The 23,484-nt window shown below is 43.0% G+C and overlaps 1 protein-coding gene across 2 annotated transcripts in view; it reads right to left on the bottom strand.

The window, feature by feature from the left end:
• The window catches only part of HORMAD1 (HORMA domain containing 1), a 4,208,304-nt gene that overhangs the window by 2,891,246 nt on the left and 1,293,574 nt on the right, over positions 1-23,484 (bottom strand). The window contains exons 6-7 of one of the 2 annotated variants that reach the window (XM_044080054.1): positions 10,546-10,566; positions 10,416-10,442 (exon numbers count right to left, since the gene is read on the bottom strand). The exons of the other annotated variant lie outside the window; for it this stretch is intronic. Coding sequence (XP_043935989.1) covers positions 10,416-10,442; positions 10,546-10,566 — 48 coding nt within the window. The remainder of the gene's footprint in view (positions 1-10,415; positions 10,443-10,545; positions 10,567-23,484) is intronic. 2 annotated transcript variants of the gene reach the window in all.

Raw genomic sequence — 23,484 nt, 5'->3', positions numbered from 1 at the left:
CCAGCCAAGTCGAGACCACGTCCAGCTTGTAAAGCGGCAAACGAGATCTGGGGAAGCAGGTGTAGTGCATCCTGGGATATGGAGTAGCCCAGCCAATGAGAGACTTCGTGCTAGTGTATAAGTTGCCGAGTCGGAGCCGATGGATCGGCTCCGAACCCATCTGTCATGAATGTAGGCGAGATAGGATCCCATTACATCTCTTGTTTTCCCGCCTTACTGAACTAGAGTAGTCCAGTTTCAGAGTTGCTGATCCCTGGGCTTTGTTTTTAGTTCCTGTTACTGATCCATTGCCTTATTAGGAAGGAGGGAAGTTTCTTTGCTTACCAGTGGGAGTGGGAAGCACTGAGCGGCCTTTTTGTCCGATTTGGTGAAGTTTCAGCCAGAAACTAGTAGTCCATTGGTCGTTTTGGGCCAATTCCTAGCTCCCTTCATCCCCCTGCTATAAAACACGCTAAACGCGCATAAGCGCAATTTAGCGCAGAGTTACCACTGTTGCACACAAGAGCAGCGGCGATTAAACAAGGTTAAACTATTTGGGCCATCTAAATTCCACTCTTCCAATTTTCCCTTAGAACTACCTTCCTCGAGCTGTACTGCTGATCTAACCAGCATATCCTATAACTGAAAAGTTCATCTCTACTTGATTCCCAAGTAGACTATTCTCTATCTGTAAAGCCTAGCACTTACTCCTACAGTACTTGCACCTTGATAAAGCACTCTTATTATAGATAGTACCCCACCAGCCTAAAACCCACTTCCCCGGAGTCCTTTGAAAGTCTCTTTATCTACTACTTCTAGTATGTCGAGGGATCAGTTGCTAGTGTCCTCTCCAGCTCAACTGGTGAACCTGGGAATATTGAGGCAATGTTACAATTGCCTCATGTACACAGACAATCCTCTCCTTCTCCCACAAAACACAAATACATGCGAGAGATGCAACTATACGGCCAAACTGGAGGCTGAGCTCTCTCAACATAGGACTGGCAAGACCAGACAGGAGGAGAAGGTAACCACACACAATACATACCCAGTCACACATGGTACCATCACAACTTCAAATCATACACATACTCACACAAAGACATACTGGAGGCTCTGATCAAAAATTTACCAAAACAGCAGAGGCCACCAAAGCAGACACCCAAACAACTACCACCTCACGACCCAACACATGCAACACATAGACCACACAGTCAGAGTGTCAAACAGTCACAGCCCTTAAGGCCAAACAAAATGCCAGACACACTTGTCATTGGTGATTCCATAGTCAGACACACTGACGCCCCGCTCACCAGACTGAGTAAAGAGAAGGTCACAGTAAGCTGCCTGTCGGGCGCTAGAATCCGCCACATAACGCAAGCACTCAGGTCTCTCAACAGCAGGTACAAGTACGACTCAGTCATTGTCCACGCTGGTGTCAACGACCTGAGACGCACCTCCTTGGACTACATGAAAAGGGACATCGAGGAGCTCTCTGATTATGTAGCCCAGGCAGGTATGACCCTGACCTTGAGCAGTATCCTACCTTCACCTAGAATGATGCCACAATACAGTGATAAGATGATCAGCTTTAATAATTGGCTTAAATTCTGGTGTCATTCAAAGGGGATCCAATGTCTGTCTTCCTGGGATGACATGCTGGACAAGCCACGCTGCTTCAAGGGACGGCTTGCACCTGTCACCCCTGGGCTTCCGGATATTGGCAAAGGCTCTTGCCACCCCATAGTGCCTTTTTAGGCAAGGCTCAAATTCTAAACCTACCACCCTAGAACACCAAAAGGAAAAACTAAGGGTAATGCTGCTCAGTGCCAGAAGTCTCAATCTCAAGATGCACGCACTCGAGGCCCTTCTCAATATGGAGAACATCGATGTCTGTGCTGTGACAGAAACCTGGTTCAAGGCTCCTGAGAGCACCCCAGCACTAACAGGTTTCACCTCATATCATGCTCCGCCCCAAAATCCAGACAACACCAAGAAAGGAGGGGGGGGTGTCCATATTCATAAAGGACACCCACACCTCAAGGTTGGTGGCAACGCACGATGAATCGGAGACCATCCAGGTGCAATTAACCACAGGCAAGACTGCTCTGCAATTTGTAGCATGTTACAGGCCACCCTCTCAAACTCAGGAACCTCACATGGCCTTCCTGAAAACATTGGAGGATAAATGTATCTCCAAACACCATCATACTAGGTGACTTCAACTACCCTAATATAGACTGGGAACACTACTCAAGCCCGAACACTCTAACCCAAAGATTCCTGAAGTTCATAAACTCAAATGCCATGGAACAACTAGTCACCATCCCCACAAGAGGAGAAAACATACTTGATCTCATCATCATGAACATGGGATCAAAATGTTCAACACCAGAAGTATACCCTTCACTGGTGAGATCAGATCATAAACTAATCTCGCTGGAGGTCCTCATCCCGCCCCCACCTAAAACAAAAAAGACCACAGTGAAAAACTTCTCAAAAGCCGATTTCACACTTCTAAAAACTAGTGTGGTCTCCTTTAAGGCCCCTGAGCCAGTGGTAAACATTACTCAAACCGCTGAATCACTTACAAATGCCTTCTACCAGCACCTACAGGACTGCATGGATCAGGCAATCCCAAACAAAACTAAGACTCTCTGTACCAAAGGCAAGCGTCCAGTCTGGTGGACCCCAGCCATAAACAAGCTCTACAACAAAAGGAGGAAGCTACTACAAGATAGAGCAAAATCCTTGAAAGGTAAGACACCTTTGATCATTATAAGTAAAAAACTAAGAGCTCTCATAAAATCATCCAAGGCAAATTTTGAGAGAAAAATCGCCAAGGACTCCAAAGAGAATCATAAGGCCTTCTTTAGCTATGTTAGAAACCTAGGAGGAAACTCCCAGATATGCTCAGAATTAGTTCAAAATGATGTGAAAATTACTGAACCTACACACATTGCCAACATACTGGCTGACAGGTTCAGTGCAAACTTCTCCCTCCCCAAAGGAGAGATATCTATTCCAGAGGATTGTAGCCCCCAAACATCTCCAACGCCCAGGTGAGAACTGCCCTCACTAAGGCAAAAACACAGCATCCATGGGACCGGATGGTGTCCCCGGCTGTGTGCTTCACGAACTCAACGAGGAATTAAACCCACAGTTAGGACAGCTGTTTAATCTTAGCCTCACCTCAGGATACGCACTCCAAGGAGTGGCACGGCGACTGTGGTCCCACTTCATAAGGGCGGTGCCTCCACAGACCCTGGAAATTACCGCCCCATTAGCTTGACAAGCCTTATCTGCAAAGCCATGGAGAGGATCATAATGGAACTCATAAATAAAGACATAGGGAACTTGCAGACTTTGGATCCAACCCAGTCTGGCTTTGTCAAAGGCAGATCCTGCCTCTTAAACTTGGTTGACTTTTTCGAGACAGTCACCAAGGCCATTGATGAGGGAAAGGCAGTCCATACAGCCTACCTCGACCTGGCAAAGGCCTTCACACAATACCCCACTCAGGTATCATCGAAAAACTCATCAGCTTGAATGTAAACCCATACATCACAAGATGGGTTGCAAACTGGCTAAGTGACAGAACCCACAGGGTCAGAGTTGCTGGAGCCATGTCAGACTCAAAGCCTGTCACAAGTGGTGTCCCACAGGGCTCAGTCCTGGGTCCACTCTTGTTCGGCATCTACTTTTCTGAAGTACAAGCAAACACAGGAGGGTTATGGCTGACAAAGTTTGCAGATGACTGCAAACTGGGCGCCATAGTCGAAAACACATCTGACACAGATATCCTCCAGAAGGGCCTCACAGAAACGGATAACTGGTGCCAGAGCCATGGCCTGAAGTTAAACGCCAAAAAATGCATAGTTATACCCTTCGGGAAAAACAAGGTTACCCCTAGCTACCATATAGGTGGCAATCCACTGAGCACAGAAAAAGTCATCAGGGATCTGGGGACCCAGGTTGACAGTAGCCTTTCGTTTGACACTCATGTTGCTAAAGTAGTTAGGAAAACCTTCTATATCGCCCACCTGATCATGAAGGGATTCACATCTAGATCAAGGGAGGTCATCGTCCCCTGTACTCATCACTCATTAGACCTATGATTGAGTACAATGCCCCGTTCGAATGTATCTGACCAGACACCTGCTGCAGATTGAAAGGCCCCAAAAGTTCCTCACCAAAAGGATAAAGGGTCTCAAAAATATGTCTTATGCTGCCCGACTGAAAGAACTCCAGCTCTATTCAGTCTCATACCGCTTGCTCAGAGGTGACCTGTGCCTGACATATAAGGCCATGTCAAACCCAGATTTGATGAATATGCTTCACCTCAAAAATCTAGATCCCTCAGAACCACAAGGGCGGAGACTTAAACCTTGACACGGTTATAAATAGAACGTGCTGGAGGGACAGATTCATCACCCAGAGACTCCCTATGCTGTGGAACAAAATCCCGGTACATGTGAGGCAGAGCACCTCTCTGGCCTTGTTCAAGAGGAATCTTGACCAATGGATGGGAGATTGCAGATATACCCCAGGGATTACTTCAGTGTCACTGCTTGACAGAGGCACAGCAAAATGATAGGCATAGTTTTTATTCAAACTAAAGGGGTGGCGAAAGCCACATAACTATGGGCTAGGCTTATAAATGCCCTTGGGCAGATAGCCTAGTATGAACCTATGAACCTATGAACCTGTGGAATCAAGGGAAAGGGAGGAAAAGCGTACAGAAGTCCCTGGGGCCAATCCTGGGTTAGAGAGTCTCTCAGGGGTTGGCCTGGTAGGGGAAAGAGGGTGAAAAAATTGGGGCACTTGTTGTTTTGGGGTGTAGCAAAAAGATCGCAACTTCAGAAAAATCTGGTCCACTACAGATTGATTGAGAGACCACTCGTGAGGCATGAGAATGGATCTGCTCAGCCTGTCCGCCAAGAGGTTGGACCTGCCGGGGGTGTGCGTTGCTATCAGAAACCGATGAGAGGAGATTGTCCATTGCCAAAGTCTGAGAGCTTCTCGACACAACGGATAGGACCTGGTCCCGCCCTGCTTGTTGATGTACCAGACCACGGACATGTTGTCCGTTTGTACTGCAATAGTCCCTACGGGAAGAAAGTCGTTGAGGGCTTGCAACGTTAAAAGCACCACTCTCATCTCCAGGACATTTATGTGCAGATGGTATTCTATGGGTTGCCACGTCCCGTGGACCATCCTGCCCTGATAATGCCCCCCCCACACCCGATAAGAGAGGCATCCGTAGTAACTGTGGCAACCGGAGGAGGGGGAACAAAAGGTCGGCCCTGATGAAGAAGAGGGGAAGATATCCACCAATTCAGATGAGTCCTGCACGATTGTGTGACTAAGATTTCGTGCCTCATCGGAAGACTGTGGAACGACCACTGAGTGAATAACATCCACTGCAGAAGACGCATGTGGAAGCGAGCCAGTGGTAGAAGAACAATGGCCGCAGCCATAAGACCTAGAACCTTTAGTATCAGCCTGGCTTTGACTTTGCTGCTCTGCAATAAAATCCGAACGTATTTTTGGATGTCCAGAATTCTTTGATCTGTTAGTCTGGCTAACATTTTGACGGTGTTTAATTCTGCGCCTATAAAGGTGATAGATTGGCAAGGCCGCAGAGAAGATTTTTCGAAATTCACTGAAATTCCAAACTCCTGCATAGCTGCAGAGTGTAGTCTCTGGTCTGAAGAAGCTGACACCTGGTGGTGGCGGAGAGGAGCCAGTCGTCTAAATAAGGAAACACCTGGAATCCTTGACGTCTCAGATGAACTGTGACCACTGCCATACATTTGGTAAACACTCTGGGGGCTGAAGTGAGGCCAAACGGCAGGGCTCTGAATTGGTAATGACTGGTCCCTAGCCGAAAGCGGAGAAACCTTCTGGAGTGCCTGTGAATCTTTATGTGATAGTACGCGTCCTGAAGGTCTATAGAGCACATCCAGTTGTCCTTGCCCAGAAAGGGTAGAATGGACTGAAGCGTGACCATCCAGAATCTTGCCTTCTTGACAAATCTGTTTAGACTGCTCAGGTCTAATATTGGTCTCCAATCTCCCGTCCTTTTGGGGACCAAAAAGAATCTCGAGTAGACGCCGGATCCTACTTGGTCTGCCGGAACAGTCTGGACGGCTCTTTTTTCTAGGAGCTTTGAAACCTCCTGTTCTGCCAAATCCCTTTGACCGGGTGAGATGTCTGGAAGGGATTGTTGAGGTATGGGATACCTATCGAAGGGGATTTTGTAACTCTCGGATATGATCGACTGTACCCACATATCTTGTGAAGGGGAATGCCAGGCTACTGGGTACAGCGAAATCCTTCCGACTGCCTCCAAGGGTGGACAGTCGGGCAACACCTCAGGGGTGCTGAAAGGGCTTCTCAGGAAGAGACTCCCTGTTGCCCTGGTTCTGAGGACCCCCCCTGCCTCTAGGGCGGCGTCTATTATTGTTACCCCCTCTGCCTCTGGGGGTAAACTGACCACGTGTGTCCCGTGTAGCTCCTTGGGCTTTGCAGAACCACATCTTCCCTCCCTTCTGACCCTTGGGATATGGTCTAGAAGGGGTGGAAAAATGGACTCCAATGGCAGAAAGAGTTTTACCGTCCTGCTCACACCTGGTCAAGGTATCCTTCACCTGAGGTCCGAACAAAGCCGAACCATCAAAGGGGGTATTGGTGAAGGACGCCTTAAAGGGGTCCGCAAAATTACAAAGCCGCATCCAGGCTTGACGTCTAAGAGCCACTCCTGTGCCTGCGGCCCTGCTCGCTCCATCGGCCGCATAAGATATGAGCCGCATGGAGGAGTTGGATAAGGAATTCAGGATTGCTAGCTGTGAGGTAATCTTTTCTTGAGCCCCAGCAGCAGAAGGATCCTGGACCACTTCACCTAGTTCCTTGAGAATATCTCTTTGAAGCCTGGTGAAGTGACAAAGGTAGTTCAGCGAATGCATAGCAAAGGTCGCTGAAGAAAACATCCGCTTTCCATACCTGTCCATGGTCCTAGAATCCTTGTTAGGAGGATGGACAGGTACTGAAGGATCCGCAAGTTCCTTCTTAGTGGCGGCCGCCACCACCATAGCATCCACAGAGACGCCCTTGGAAAGAAACTGTTTGTCCGTAGGGGCCGTAATTAACTTGGATGGTCTCCTGGGGATAGGTTCCACAGAATCTGGAGCTGCCCACGCCTTCCGAGCCACTACCTGCATAAGTGGGTCGAAGGCAGAGACACCCAGGAGGTGGAGGGTCGGGATCCAAAAGCCTCCAGGTATACCGACTCATCCTCGGAGGGGTCAATGGAGGGCCAATTCCCCCTCTGTTTGAGGAGCTCAAGGATGTCTGAAAAGGAGACATCCTCAGAGGGGATCGTGGGAACCCTCCGACTCATGTAAGTCGGTATCAGATGTAGTAGACTCAGGGAGTCTGTGTGTTTCCTCTACACGTCCTCTTCCGAGGGGGTTCCCCTGCAGGATCAGGAGAAACTTCGGAAGAGGAAGATATTCCCAATGGGGAAACCTGGGGCGATGGATCCCTGGGCCTGAGAGCAAGAGGCTGGCAAGAGGCGTCTACAGGCACCAAAGAGGGAGGAGCTAGAGGGATGGACCGTTGACCTGGCTCAGGAGCCAGGACACTCCTCATCACCTCAAAGGCTCCCCTCCCCAGGAGACCAGAATATTCCCGTTCCGAGGAAATAGGAATTCCCGGCTCCACTGAGAGGGAAGGCTCCGAGGCCGATGTCGGTGCCGAGCTTACCAAAGCCGAAGCCCCGAGAGGGAGAGCGGGGTCGGACAAGGGTCCGATGCCACTAGCCCCCTCGGAGCCGACTAGGGAAACTCGACGACCGGATCCCTCCAAGGAAGGTCTCAAGGAGGAGAACGGAGCCAAAGACGACGGAGCCGAAAAAGGATGTATCGGTTCCGGCGCCGAAACAGTCGCTGTCCCGAGAAGCTCCGTCTCCGAACTCTGGTGGGGAGTCGGAGGAGGAAGTTCAAGGGGTGAAGCAATAGCCGAAGTCTGCTGAGACGGGCTATGGAGCATTTGGGCCAGTGCCTGCGACTTTAACAGCCTGCTTACCACCCTCTCTAAATCGTGGTCAGACAGCCTGGAAGATCTCGAAGATCGGCTCCGATGACTCCGCTCCGACAAAAGAGGAGACCCCGGAGCCGAATGGATAGATTCCAAAGACGGGGACCGAGATCTCTTCTTGGAGGAAGTCATCGGAGCCGACGTCCTATGGGTTCCAGATGGAGCCGAAGGCTTCGCCCGATACTGGATACTGTGTCGGCTCCAGCCGGAGCTGACAAGGCAACAGCAGATTGGGTGTCGGAACCGATCAGAACCGACCCTAGCTGAGAAGGAGAAAGATCGGCTCCGGCCGGAGCCGATCTCGACCGGGAGTCGGAGCCACCGGGGGAGGCTTGGAAGCTGTAGCCTGACCCTTGGATGGCTTGGAAGGCTTACTGGACCCAGGTTTAGTGGGTGAACCTTCTGGCTTTAGCAAGCCACGGAGGATTAACTTGTTCCTCCTTTCCTGCAGGACTCGCTGGCTAAAAGAGTGACACAAAGCACAGGAGTCCTGCAGGTGTAAAGGCCCCAGGTAACACAAGAAGTGTGACCGTCTGTCAGAGACTTTTTCTGACAGCACGAGTCACACTTCTTGAAGCCCGAGACCTTTACCTCTTTAGACATAGTCTAAGGAAAAAGAGTAATAAATTACTCACACAGACACACACACACCAAAAACAGTCACACAAATTAATCCCCAAACACAGACACACAGATAGGGATTAATAAGGAAGGCCTAGGCCTAACTGAAAATTTTTAAAACTTTTTATAAAGTAAATTTTTTTTTTTTTCTATAAGGGGAACAGGGTGATTGAATGTGACACTATACACTAAAAAATAGGAAAAAGGGGAAGATAAACCCTGACTAAAGCTGTTTGAAAACTCAAACTTACCTCAGCTGGCAAAAAAGGAGACCTCTTCGCAAAGCGGCAAACGAGATCTGAGGTACTTCCGCCTTGCATCATGGGATATAGGGTTGCCTCGAGCTGGTAAAAGGAGTTCTCAAGCTAAGCAAGTGCTGAGTCGGAGCCGAGGATCGGCTCCGAACCCATCCAGCAAGAATGAAGGCGAGATTGACAACTTAACATCTCAGTCTGACAGAAAAAATGACAATTAAGTTGTCACAGAGAGATCACAAGCACTAACATACCCTGTAATAGTTCCTGCCCAAATAAAACTTCTTGACACTAAACCTTTATATAAAATACATACAGTTTACACAGGAAGAGCATTTCCTCATAAAAAGTCTCTGAAGTAGCTTAAGGCTAAAAACTGCAGTCCCTGACAGAACCATTCCAATATGAGAAAGATACTGAGTTTCTTAAGGAGGAAATTCTTCTAAAAAGTCCTATATTAAAAATAGCAGTTTTTTTTTCTTAAAAGGATGATATTCTATGTGGAAGGATTTATCTATGGGGGCTTTTCGTCAGAATCGAAGCTGAGGACTGTCTGCTGTTCTTGTGAAGCCTCTGATCTGTTTCTTCATGACATTGCAAGAAAGTACTTCCCTCCACTGGGATGCCCAATCAGCAGATAGGGTGCAGGTGGAGGAAAGAGCCAAAGGTTTTGGAAGATGGTCGTTTTCCATGTTTTGGGCAGGACACAACCAATAAAGCCTAAAGGCTATTGCAGCAGTGGGAATGATGAGGCAGATACATGGAGACTCGCACTGCATGAATCAGTACACCTGCAAGCATAAGACAAGCATTGGTTCTCAAAGAGGGACAGTCAGCATGAGAAAAATCCAGGGATCACACGAAATGGAAATTGGTTAATTCCAAATATAAAGATTTGCTGTTACAATTACCATCCCTACAGAACATCACTTGTGATAATTCTGTGGGACAACAGACACCATGAAGACCAGCAGAGATGTTCACCTTTTTTGCGTAGCTTGAAAACTAAGCATTGCTCCCCATTGCAGTGTGGAAGACTGACATAAATCCTAGTCATGGTTGGTATCCAGGCAACTGACTGGACTGATAGAGGGAGAATGACATTACAAGTATTCAGCTAGCATACACCAAGCTCAACTAATACCACATCTGGTTGTATTTTACTGAGACCCTGGCCCACATTTACCGAACCATTTCCACTGAGTCCTCCCCCCTCCTTCTCCCACACTTTTCTCCTCTCCTCTTCCTTCAAGAAGAACATATGTGTGATGTGTAAACACTTTCATCTGATCCTTAATATAGCTGTCCAGGACACTTAGCAGAATCTAAGTCCTCAGAACTTGCGGGGAAGTGACTGTTTAACCATTAAATGATCAAAAGCTTAAACCAACTTCTAGCTTCTGTATTAAAGTGTACTTCCCCAATTTCAAGGATTTCTAAACAACATAAATCAAGACCTACCTGTGGAGTATCTGGATTTGTATAGATCTTAAAATGAGAGGAAACAAAAAAAAAAACACATTAAAATATAAGCTCATTAATCAATATGGTTAAATTAAGAATAATGAAAACACTTCAGCATTTTACTTACCGCCAAAACTACCATCCTCAGCTGTTAAATAAATGGGTTATTAAAATTATAATTAATGCTCAGTGCAATGATCTTCGATAATTAACAGCTAATTTCAAAAAAATGAAAGAATGGTCTTATTTGCTACATATAAGCAAGACAAACCTAAAAAAACTTTAAGAACGTAATCATTATTATCTGAGGTGCTTGAGAATTCTTTTTTATTTTAGCATACCCTTAATTCTTTAAATTTTAGACACTCTACAGAAACAAATTTAAATGGAGTCTGGAATGAGTCTTTTATACCCAGTACTTGTGAATTTTTATTTAAATTGTGTTACAGAGCTAGGACAAACCATTTCAGATGTGATCTTTGAGCAAAATGAAGTTAGGCAACTTTCTCAGTGTCACACTGAATAGCAGCAGGAGCTGATGAAATTCTACACTGGACTCCTATTTTGAAAAATAAAAAGTTATGTACTCACCATAACATTCCATATGTGTTGTCGATTTTCATTTTTTCTTCAACATATGGGTTCGGAGATCCAGTCCCTCGGATCCGACTAGGCCACTGCAAAAACTTGTGGTCAATCAAAAAGCTCTCAAGCTCCCAACCCTACCCACAATGCATCTCTCCTAATCTCCTCAAATCTTGTTTGCTGCAAGTATATATATATATATATATATATATATATATATATATATATATATATATATATACATACATACATACATATATATATATATATATATATATATATATACACACACACACACACACACACACACACACACACACACACACACACACACACACACACACACAATAATAAGTAATATACAATAATAGATTACAGAATTCTTGAATTCTTGTAGAAAGGGAAAGACCATTTCTGGCATCCAGTGCTAGTCAATTCACAACTCACTTACCTAGAAGAGACAGGGACAAGGAAACGTGGGGGATAGGTTATTGAGGAAAAAATGAAAATTGACAACACAGATAGAACATTATGGTGAGTACATAACTTCTTTATCATTTTCATTTTATCCTCAAGATATGGGACAGTGTCCCCAGCTACCTAATTCATGGGTGGACGTACGGAAGGATATTCTTCACAACCATCAAACCAAAGAAGGCTCTCTCCCTGGAGTAAGCATTGTAAGATTATCATATGAAATCTGGCTAGCGGAACTAATATTTTCGCTGCTGCCATAGACCCTAAGGCTTGTAGTACAATTTGAGCAGATACTCTTGAGTTGTGTAGAAGTTTCTTGACCTGATCTTTTATGGTTATTACTCTTGACGATGGAAGACATGTTTTCATTCTGACTGTGTTTAAGCTCACGCCTATGAATTTCAGTCCTTGAGTGGGCTCTAGATGTGGCTTTTCATAGTTTATTATAATCCCCAGCAGAGATCACATTGGAATAACCACATCTCTTGCTTCTAAGAGGAGATGCCTTGTCTGGGCGAGATAAGGCAGTCATCTAAGAATAGAAACACCTGGAATCCTTGCTGTCTCAAGTGAGCTGCCACTACTGCCATACATTTGGTAAACATTCTAGGAGCTGTTGTGAGGCCAAATGGCAGTACTCTGACTTGATAATGACCGTCTCCCAGCCAGAAACATAAATGCCTTCTGGATCGCCTGTCCATCTTTATGTGGTAGTATGCATCCTGAAGGTCTATCAAGCACATCCAGCCATCCTTTTCCAAGAATGGAAGAATTGACTAAACCGTGACCATCCAGAACTTACTCTGCTGAACTGATTTGATCAATTTTCTGAGATCTAAAACAGGCCTTCAGTCCCCTGTTTTTTTTTTTGGCACCAAAAGGAACCTTGAGTAAGTTGCGGATCCAGTCTGGTCAGGGGGGACATCTTGGATGATCTTTTGTCTAACAGCCCTTGTATCTGGATGGCTGCTTGCTCCCTCTGACTGGGTGGAATGTCTGGGAGTTTTTTGCTTTGGGGAGGTGGACGAGAAAAGGTTATACAGTATCCTCAGGTATCGTTTATTGTTTTTAGCCAGGATTTCTGGTGCAGGGACCCCCGATTTCCTCCATAGAAGAGCAATTGGGCCTCCTTTCAGGAGCATTGAAAGGGTTTGCTAAAGAAGGTATCTCTGGACCCTTCATGATGCTGAGCCCCTCTGCCAGGAGGGCAGCGTCTTCCATCACTATTTCCCCTCAGTCTCTAAGGAACTTTCTCCATGAGTGTGAGGAAAAGGCCCCTGTCATATTTCGAACCACATCTTTCCGCTGTTTCTCTGATTCTTTGAGTAAGGTCTGTGAGGAGTGGAAAAACGAACTCCGACAGCAAAAAGGGTCTTTCCATCCTTCTTGCACCTAGATAGTGTTTCTTTGATTTTTGGGCCAAACAGGGAAGTGCTGTCAAATGGAGCATTGACGAACAAAGACTTGAAAGGGCCCACAAATTACTAGAGGCGCATCCAGGCTTGCCTCCTCATAGAGATTCTGGAACACACCGCTGTACTCATCCCTTCGGCTGCATGTGAGATCAGCCTCAATGGAGGAGTTTGCAATGGCATGTAGGGTGGTCAGATGAAAGGTAACTGAATTCTGTACCTCTTCAGACACAGCTCATTGAGAGGGTATCTGACAACTCCATCAGATCCCTCTGAAATCTGGTAAAATGGGAAAAATAATTCAGGGACCTCAAGGCGAAGGTCGCTGAAGAGAAGACATGCCTCCCACATCTATCCATCATCCTGGAATGCCAAATTAGGAGGATGGATAGTAGAACTTTCTTCCACAGGTTCTTTATTTGTGGCCACCACCACGACCAAGACATCTGCTAGAACACCCTTCAACCAGAATTTGTTATCCTCCAGTTCAGAAATAATCATCTTCTTTGGTCTCTGAGGGATTGGTTCGATGTAATCTGGAGCCTCCCATGCCCGCCAAGAAATCAATTCAATGAATTTGTCAATGGGCAGGGACACCCAGGAGGTAGATGGATGGGATCCAAATGCCGCCAGGTACACCAACTCCTCAGATGAGGGATTGCTGAACTTCCACACACCCCTCTGCTTCAAGATCTCAAGGATACCCCCAAAGGAAACATCATCAAGGGGTGACCAAGCGGGTCACTCACCTTCCTTGAGGTCAGTGTCTTCAGTGATGGAGTCCTCCATGGAGCCCAGGTACTTTCTCTTGCACCTCTTCTTCCAAAGAACCTCCTCCATGGCGTGTTCCAGGGAGGTATCAGAACAGGAGGGAGAACCTTCATGGATAGCCTGGGGCTTATGGACCCACTGTCCCTGTGGGAGGTCTGGTTAAGACACTTAGGGCAAAGGTCTGCAAGGTACAGGACTGCGGCTCTGACACGGCAGACGCTGTCTGAACTGCCGAAGCAGACATAGCTCTCTCCAGAGCCTTGAAAGCTGACTGTCCCCAAGAAATGATGGAACTCAACATGAAAGACAGCGTCCTCCGGTCTTGGTCCCCTCAAATTCAGATGAGAGTAGTGTTGAAGCCGAAGTCGGGACTGGGCTGATCCGGGTGGAAACTCCAAGATGGGGGGGGGGGGGCAGTTCTGAGAACTTCAGTGTTGAGCCCACTTCTCGGATCTGACCAGGCCACCACGACATCGAGAGGTTCCCAGTTACAACTGAGCTGAGGAACTTAGAGCAGCAGTCAAGAGACTAGGAAGGAAGAGTCCTCAGCTCCAACCTCGACAGAACCGTGCAAATCAGATCTGACAACTCCAAAACTTCCACAAGGGTTGGAGGAGGAACATGAAGTGGGGAATAAAAACTTTGGAACTCTTAACCCTTAGGGGTAGGAGCCGTAGGGGGGCCTTGCAATACCTTGTGCCCAGATTATCTTCTTGACCATCTTCTCCACATCATTTTCTGTAAGGCTTCTAGTGGAGGGAGTTGAGGGCTGTGATGGTAACCTTGGTCTCTCCAAGAATGGTGATGGGACCCTGGATATTACTGGATCTATGGAGGGGAAGTACCAATTACTGGGCCTAATTGGCTTAAAAGGACTCCCCATCAGCTCCAACAGTTACGGATCCACTCTATCGTTATATGCAGAAAGATTTGCATCCAAAGCTGTCGGATCCAACATGGGAGTCCCTGAAGTTGTGGGATTCAAAGAAATCTTATTTGGATCCGAACGTTTAACAAGTTATGGAGTCGGCTCCATCAAAATGTTTTGGAGCTGACGAAGGTCTTTTCCTTCCTCTATCAGAACCTCCAGATGACAAAGAGGAAGCTGGGCTGGAATGTCCAGATTTGGAAAAAGAATCTAGTTTCTTTTTGTCTGTGCTAGAAATGGTCTCCCCCGATGAGAAGGGCAACATACCTTTTAAAATCAATTTATTTTCCACTCAACTAGAGCTCTGTGGTTAAATGTCTTGAAAATGTCATAGTCCTCCTGAAGATGGGACGAACAAAGGCAGTAGTAGACACACATACTGTGCGAGTCAATTAGCAGGATTTTGTGACTGCACATAGAACATTTTTTTAAGTCAGACGGCTTGTCTGTTTTTTCTGCCATAATGTAAGGCAGAGCACAACTATCAAGACAAAAACAAGAACAACAACAGCAACAATACTGCAACTACAACCAGAACAACTAGAAGAAACATTCCTATTATAATTATTATGGAAAAACACTAATACTACATTTTATTTATTTATTTATTTGTTGTTGAATATAACAATAAAGAAGTACAGAGTGGGAAGAGGGTAGGGAAACAGTGATGTAAGTTTTAATTTATAAAATTTAAGCAAAACTCTGGGGAAAGGATTGGAAAAGAGAAATCAGCTTAATAGAAGATAATCGGGCAAAAATATGACTAAAGGTAGCAAGGAAAGCTTATATAAACTGTAAAAAAAATCTTACCACTTGACAGCTGATAGGAATGACCACGACTTCGCAAAGCAGCAAATGAGAATTGAGGAGATTACGAGAGATACACTGTGGGTAGGGTAGGGAGCTTGAGAGCTTTTTGGTTAACATGAGTTTTTGGTTAACATGAGCTTTTGCAGTGGCCGAGTCATTTCAGAGGGATCGGATCCAAACCCATATGTTGAGAATAAAATGAAAACGTACATCATCAGATCAAAACTGACAATTGGAAAGCAGAGAGCACAGGTAAGCACATGAAATAGCAACTCTTCTGCAGCAAACCAATACCAAAAAATTGAATGCAAGAAAGATTTCTGTTTACTTAATACAAAACAGTAAGCCAGAGGTCAAAAATTTATCATTTGGAATACAGGGTGTTTTGCCATAGCACAAAGTGGCTAACAGTGTCATTTTCAACAGGGTCTATATTAGAAGACCGAATATTTAGGTGATCGAACATCTAAACATCGATCTTCTAATATCGAACTGCACAATATCGAACATACCAGGGAAACATGTCCCTCGGCCACAGGATAAAAAACATTACTTTACATCTAAATTAAGTGGGGGGCTTCGCCCTCACACCCCCCCAACTAAATATACCATCTCCGAGATCGCTCAACAGTAGAGAAATAGCAAACTCCGGCGAATGGTCAAGAGAAATCTTTCCCTGTATTAAAACTGCCGTTCGCTGATTTTTGCTTTCGATATTAGAAGATCGATGTTTAGGTGTTCGATCACCTAAACATTCGGTCTTCTAATAGAGACCCTTTTCAACACTGTGTCTAAGACTTGAAAAATGGAAAAGTTATATTTAGCCAAAGGCGTTGCTTCCCCAACATCCCAGCAATAATGTTATGGAAAACAAAGTTCACAGGGAAATATTAGTAGGTAAATGAATTGATCCAAACAGGCCGTTTCTGCTATCTGGGAAAAATAATAAAATGCTGTAAAAATGAATAGATAAATATTAGCAATAAATTCAAAACAGTGTTTTACATGTATGAAGAGTACCTATCATTATGTAGACTAAGCAACTACATTTAAGCGTAGGCAAACCAAAAACTTTAATTTTTTTATTTACAACAAAGCAGTGTCTTACAAATTCGAGCATCAAACCATTATCACTGTGTGATGATAGGAGGTACTGCCAGCCATGCCAGGTGAAGTAGGGCAGTGGATGTATAACTTATGCCAGCACAGCTAGCTGAAATTTTAAAGAATTATATGTCATTTATGATTTGTACAGATGCTTGTGTTTAAAAATGTATTTGTAAAGTTATGTAAAAGGAGAAACAAACAAAATGAACCAAAAAGAAAGGGAGCTCAAACAGGCACTCGCAAAAGTCCAAAAATGTGCTAAATGCTGAAATTAACATGTAAGCAGTTTATTAACAAACTAAACAACTTTTTCGTTACTCTTCTTGGGTAACTTCATCAGAAATAAATTACATACACAAGTGTAGTCACATTTAAAAATTTGCTTCAAAGCGGCGTAGTTGTTCCAACCAATCAGCACAGCTCATTAATAAAACAGTAGTAAGAAAATTTAAAGCACCACAGGTTAATATACTTAAAGTACATAATCAACTGTCATAAAGAAACATACCATAAAGTTTGAAACTTATAGACCAAACAATTATTACCATAACATTTTACAATCAGTTTCTTATTGGAAGTAAAATGTTAAACCTGAATCCTTAATCTAACCTCAATGTATAAAAAGTATATAGGAAGTATATAATAAAAAGTGTGTATATTAAACCGTATATGAATTAAAAACATATGTATGTTAAAAATGTATTATATTAAAAATGCTAAATTAATGTTAAATGAAAAATTGTAAAAAATATATATTAAAAATATATATATGTACAAGTGCAGAGTCCTGTTACGACATTTACAACTAGTTACATTATCTCAAACAACTTTAATTTGAGTAAACAAACTATATTACAATTATCATTTTTTAACATACATATGTTTATAATTCATATACGGTTTAATATACACACTTTTTATTATATACTTCCTATATACTTTTTATACATTGAGGTTAGACTAAGGATTCAGGTTTAACATTTTACTTCCAATAAGAAACTGATTGTAAAATGTTATGGTAATAATTGTTTGGTCTATAAGTTTCAAACTTTATGGTATGTTTCTTTCTGACAGTTGATTATGTACTTTAAGTATACTAACCTGTGGTGCTTTAAATTTTCTGACTACTGTTTTATTAATGAGTTGTGCTGATTGGTTGGAACAACTACGCCGCTTTAAAGCAAATTTTTAAATGCGACTACACTTGTGTATGTAATTTATTTATGATGAAGTTACCCAAGAAGAGTGACGGAAACGTTGTTTAGTTTGTTAATAAACTGCTTACAAATTAATTTCAGCATTTAGTGCATTTTTGGACTTTTGCGAGTGCCTGTTTGACCTCCCTTTCTTTTTGTTGTATTTGTAAAGTTGCATGTGTTAAAATATATCAACAGTGTTTCCTGCTGGACAGAAAAGAATTCTATATGCATTATTGTAACTGTCTAAATGTATACATTGTAACAGCATATACTGGAAGAGAAGAGGTTAATCCACCTGGCTTTAAAAGAATCTTCTTGAAATTAAATTACTTTATGGGTTAGGCCATAAAGATGTTATCCCACAGTTTTGAAGGGAGCCAGAGACGCAATAGTTTGTATAATATTTTGGAATGATGTTATTGTTTTACGGCTTCCAGATGCTCCAACAGATCTTAGAAAAGCTTCAGATATGTATGGTAGTACATAGGTGATAAATCCTAGCAGCTCCTAGTGTTGGTAATAGTGTGGGAATCAGAAGTCAGATGACCAGATGCACGTGATGTAATTCAGTGCAGAAATAATGTTTTAAAATTAGAAGAGACTGGAGTCTCAGGGGTAGTAGTCTGCTCTTTGAAACCTGACTAGAAAACCCTCATCCACATCATCTTGCCTTGAGGCAGTAAGTAACTTAACTACGGAACAGTAATTCTTTTAGTCAATCAGGAATAGATAATGGGATTAGCTAAATACTCTTTTCCTGTATGTGTGTGAAACTTTCCATCAGTGTTATTTGCAATATTTCCTGTGACTGAAACTCTGGTGTTTACTGTAAAAAAATTTTGTATTTTCATGCCTTTTATTATTTATTATTAAATATATTCAAACTTTTCACCGTGTATGGTCCTTTTTGGAAAAATAGTTATGTTTTGAGACTATTTACATATATTTATTTGGTGATAACTCTGGCCATTCCTGAAAGTCTGGCTGTTTGGTCAACATTATCATTTTATTAATATTATTTTCACTCAGTATAATTGGATACCCTTTTAAGAGCCTTATAGTAACTGACTGGTGGTAATGAATCTACCTTATAGTCTGGGCAAAGTTGGTAGAGCGGGTAATCTGTGCCAGCCTTTCCTAGGTGTGTGTGTGTGTGTGTGTGTGTGTGTGTGTGTGTGTGTGTGTGTGTGTGTGTGTGTGTGAAAATTAGATCTCAAAGCGTGTGTGCATCAGCTACTTGGGATAGGGACACGAAGCACTGGTTTCCCACTGCCAGTGGAGAACCTTACTGGGGACCTGGGGAGAGAGAGATACAGACACCCAGATCCCAGGCTGAGTGTGTGCCCTGTGTGCTCTTAAAGGAAACTGTGCTTGATGCAGAGAGCTCTGCATCTAAAAATACTGACTGTATCCATTTGTATTCTGGGTAACGTCCCTCTCCATTGTCAGTGGTGAGGATTCAGGCTCCTTGTCAACTGGCACAGAATGGGGACGTCACACACTGAAATGTACAAAAGCCAGAAAATGATAACTCAAACTGACAGCTGCTAGTCATGAAGCAGTGTTTTTGCAGGACAGTTTTGCCATCTGCATCCTCCAACGTGAAGGCTCTGTCCTGTCCCATCCCCCAATCTCTAAATATACCTTCAAAACAAAAAGAAACACTCTTGCAAAAAACTTGCAATCCTAAATAAAACACAACACACAGTAGTGGATAGGACACCAGAGCAATTTACTCCTGGTACCTCGGCTGTTTGCCTTAACGGGACATTATCCATCCAAAAAACTGCAGTTTATATAGTGCTATAACACAACTGTATCTTAAGCCCATCCCATCAATTAAACCTCGAGTACAATCAAAGCATGGTGAAAACACAAATCCAGCATATTATATAATATGTAAATTGTCATAGAAATGACCACTGAAAATTCCATTATAAAATATTAATAATAGAACACTTTAAACATTGTGTAATATATAACCTCTTCTACAAATCACCCTTAATATATATATATGGTTCTACTGTGTGGTTTGTTTATGGACTGTGATGTGGTTGTCGGTGTTGTGTGGTTTCGATTATGTCAGGTAGAACCATATATATATATATATATATATATATATATATATATATTTGCATCCCACTTAATTCCTTTTATTTACAAACACTATCGAGATATCTAAATAAGTGGAAATATAAAACTGAAAACATTAAAATTGCATAGATACCGCTTGATTTAGAGCCCCCCCCGATATAGAGTTCTAAAATTAAAAATGAATGTCATTTCCAAAAAATTTAACCTAGTTTGAAAATTATTTCCAAATCCTTCAATATCAGCCAAAACACTGAAAAATAATGAACCACTATCACCCTCATGTACTATCATGAAATGCTGTGCCACTGGACTTTCTCTTTTCCTATTTCTAATATCCGACAGATGCTCCAAGATTCGAATCCTAGCTTTGCGTTTTGTCTGCCCTATGTACCATCTAGTATTGATACATCCACAACTCAATATGTAAATAACACCACAAGATTTGCAATTGAATTTATCCCTAGTTTGATATCTCCTACCATTAATACCTGTATCTGATAAATTCCTAATCCTAGAACAGAGATTACAGCTGCCACAGGGAAAAGCCACACACCTATGATTCGAATCACATAACTTAATGGGTTTATTTAATAACTCTCTCAAATTATAAAACCTTTCATAAGCAAAAGTGACCTTCCTTGGGAAAATCTTTCCCAAAGTCTCATCTAAACTTATCATAGGCCATAATTGCTTAACCACCTTAACTACACTCTCAGAAAAGGCACTGTACTTCATGACATAAAAAATGTCATCTTCCATCACTTTCGACTTAATGTGAGAATCAAAAATATGACCTCTCTTCTCCCTGCACCTACTACCCAGCTTACCCATTAATCTTACCCATTAATAATTAATTTTTAGTTACACCAATTTGCTCACCCAATATCTCTGACAGAGTAGTCCGCAGGGAATCTTTAAAGCCTGCTAACTTATTACACATCCATAAAATATGTTCCCAGTTACTACTTTCTTCCTCAACACACCTTCAACGTTTGCTGTCTACTTGAGGAAAAATTCTCTAGAGTCTACTTGGGGTACAGACAGTCCCCGGGTTAAGGACAAAATCCATTTTTTACTCTGTCCTTAATTCAAACTTGTATGTAAGTTGAAACACGTACATATGGTTCTTATTAAATGTCACTTAGTCAAATGTTTGCCTCGGTCTAGTATTTATTTTACTTTTCTTTGCATAGAAAACACTTTAGAAACATTTCCAAATAAAAAAAATCTTAGACATAATATTGTACATTGTAGTAATAACAATACTGCAAGTACAGTGTAATAACACTACAGTAACTATGTTCACACACAATACAGTACTGTATGTACTGTAAAAAACATTCAAGAAACAGTTGTTTAAACAGTTCAAATGAAAAAATAAGTAAGAATAACAATTACTGTAACGGTTAACACTCATTTCTGAGTTAACATTATGATAACTTTATTAACTGGATGATACAGAAAATGATGGACTTGTTGGAGAGTTGGCCTGATGATGCAGAATCAGGGTTTGATTCTGCTGCTGGACAGAGGGTGTTTGCTACTGGAGTCAGTTTCTTGAAGTAGGCATCAAGGGAGGTTTGTACAGAACTTTTCTTTTTCTCATCATAAATAGCCTTAGAGCAGCTGAGGCCCTCAGTAACTGAACGGTAAACTTGGGTGAACCTCTTTGTATTAGGATCTTACACCTCTAACTGCCATTCCTGCTTCAATAAGACAAAAGGCTTCAGCTAACTCTTTTGTTGAAAACTTTTTTGATTTTGGAGTTTCTAAGTCCCTTTTTCTTCCTCAAATTCTATCGCCTGCTGCTCCATTTCCATAAGGTCTTCATTGGTCAGTTCTTTGCCAAAGGAGTCAAGTAACTCTATGACATCCGTGTCAGTGATGTCTAATTGCAGTTGATTACCAATATCAACCACAGCTTGCCTGGCTTTAGCAATGTCATTATCTGAAGAAGCCCGTAAAGCAGGCACAAATTGTGGGTACAATTTGTTCCACACTCCTTTCATATTTGACTGCTTCATCCCAAGAATCGGCAATATTTTTGATGGCATCATAGATGTTATAATTCTTCCAGAACTCCCTTAAGGTCATCACATTATCTTAGGTAGCCCTGAATGATTATGAGAAGGTCCACCATATATAAATAGAAGTTATGTTCTTACCATAACGTTCCATGTTAGTTGTCTTCTTCTCGCCTTCTTTCTTGCTGGATGGGTTCGGAGGCGATCTCGGCTCCGACTCGGCCACTCTAAAAGCTCGAGAGTTGGTTCCACCGACTCGAGGCTGCCCCTATATCCCACAATGCTAGGCGTGAATTACCTCAGATCTCGTTTGTGAGCTAGGCCCAGCTAAAAATACAACCAGAAATACTGGAAAGAGAGTCCACCTCTATAACAAAGGGAAAGAGGAAAGGTGCCTAAATCCTGATCCCTGAAAATATGCACCGCAGAGCATATAAGTATAGTAAAGAGGTGGTAGAAAGAGAGGTCATAATCAAACTCCTCCAGGTCTGTCCAGGCCAGGGGGAAGGAGGGTGGGACGCAAGAAAGAAGGCGAGAAGAAGACAACTAACATGGAACGTTATGGTAAGAACATAACTTCTATATGTTAAGTTGTCTATCTCGCCTTCATTCTTGCTGGATGGGACCGCGTCCCTAGCACCTTGTCCCGGGTGGCCTAACGGAACAGACTCTTGAGAACAGTGGAACCAAAGTTAGCTCTATGCCTAGAAGCTAAATCCAACTTATAATGTGAAATAAAAGTGTGAGGAGTAGCCCAAGTAGCCGCTGCACAAATGGTGTCAATAGGCAGTCTGTCTTGGAAGGCTATAGAAGTAGCCAAAGCTCTGGTGGAGTGGGCCTTAGGTTTATTAGGCAGCTTTTGGTGTCTAATTTCATAAACAATTGAAATCAGAGATGTTAGCCATCTAGATAGTGATACCTTGGAAACAGAAAGTCCCTTTCTGCCTTCTGCATAAGAGACAAACAGCTGGTCAGTTTTCCTGAATTGTTTGGTCCTATCCAAATAGTACCTTAACTGACGATGAACATCTAGCCAATGCAGTTTTTGTTCAGACCTATTAGAATATTCTGGAAAGAACACAGGAAGGTCAATGCTTTGATTTAGGTTGGAAGCAGAGGCTACCTTAGGTAAAAAGGACGGGTTGGTTCGTAAGGATACCCTGTCTTTGTGGAACAACAGATATGGTGATCGACAGCTGAGTGCCTGAAGTTCTGAAACTCTTCTAGCTGAAGTAATAGCTACCAGAAAGAGAGTTTTCCATGATAGTAATTTTAAAGAACAGGAAGCTGCAGGTTCGAAGGGGGGAAGAATCAAAGAACTGAGAACTAAATTAAGGTCCCAAGGAGGAGGAGGATTTCTTATAGGAGGTCTGAGTAGAAAAACTCCCTTCAAAAAGGCTTTGCAAAGCTTGTGGGACATTATGGCAGACTCTGAAATGCCCACATGAAAGTTAGATATAGCTGCCAATTGAACTTTGAGAGTAGAAGGAGATGAACCTGCATGAAAGAGTTCAGCTAGAAAATCAAGAACCATATGGATGGGAGCAGTGAAAGGATCTAAGTCCCTTCCTTGAGCCCAATAGGCTTAAACGCTTTCCACTTACTCAGATAAATCTTTCGAGTGGAAGATTTATGGGAAGCTATCAAAATATCTCGAAC

Source organism: Protopterus annectens, chromosome 8.part0 (genome assembly GCF_019279795.1).
Source record: "Protopterus annectens isolate FY-2018-M chromosome 8.part0, PAN1.0, whole genome shotgun sequence".
Taxonomy (NCBI): domain Eukaryota; kingdom Metazoa; phylum Chordata; order Ceratodontiformes; family Protopteridae; genus Protopterus; species Protopterus annectens.
This window is presented reverse-complemented; position numbering and strand designations above follow the sequence as displayed.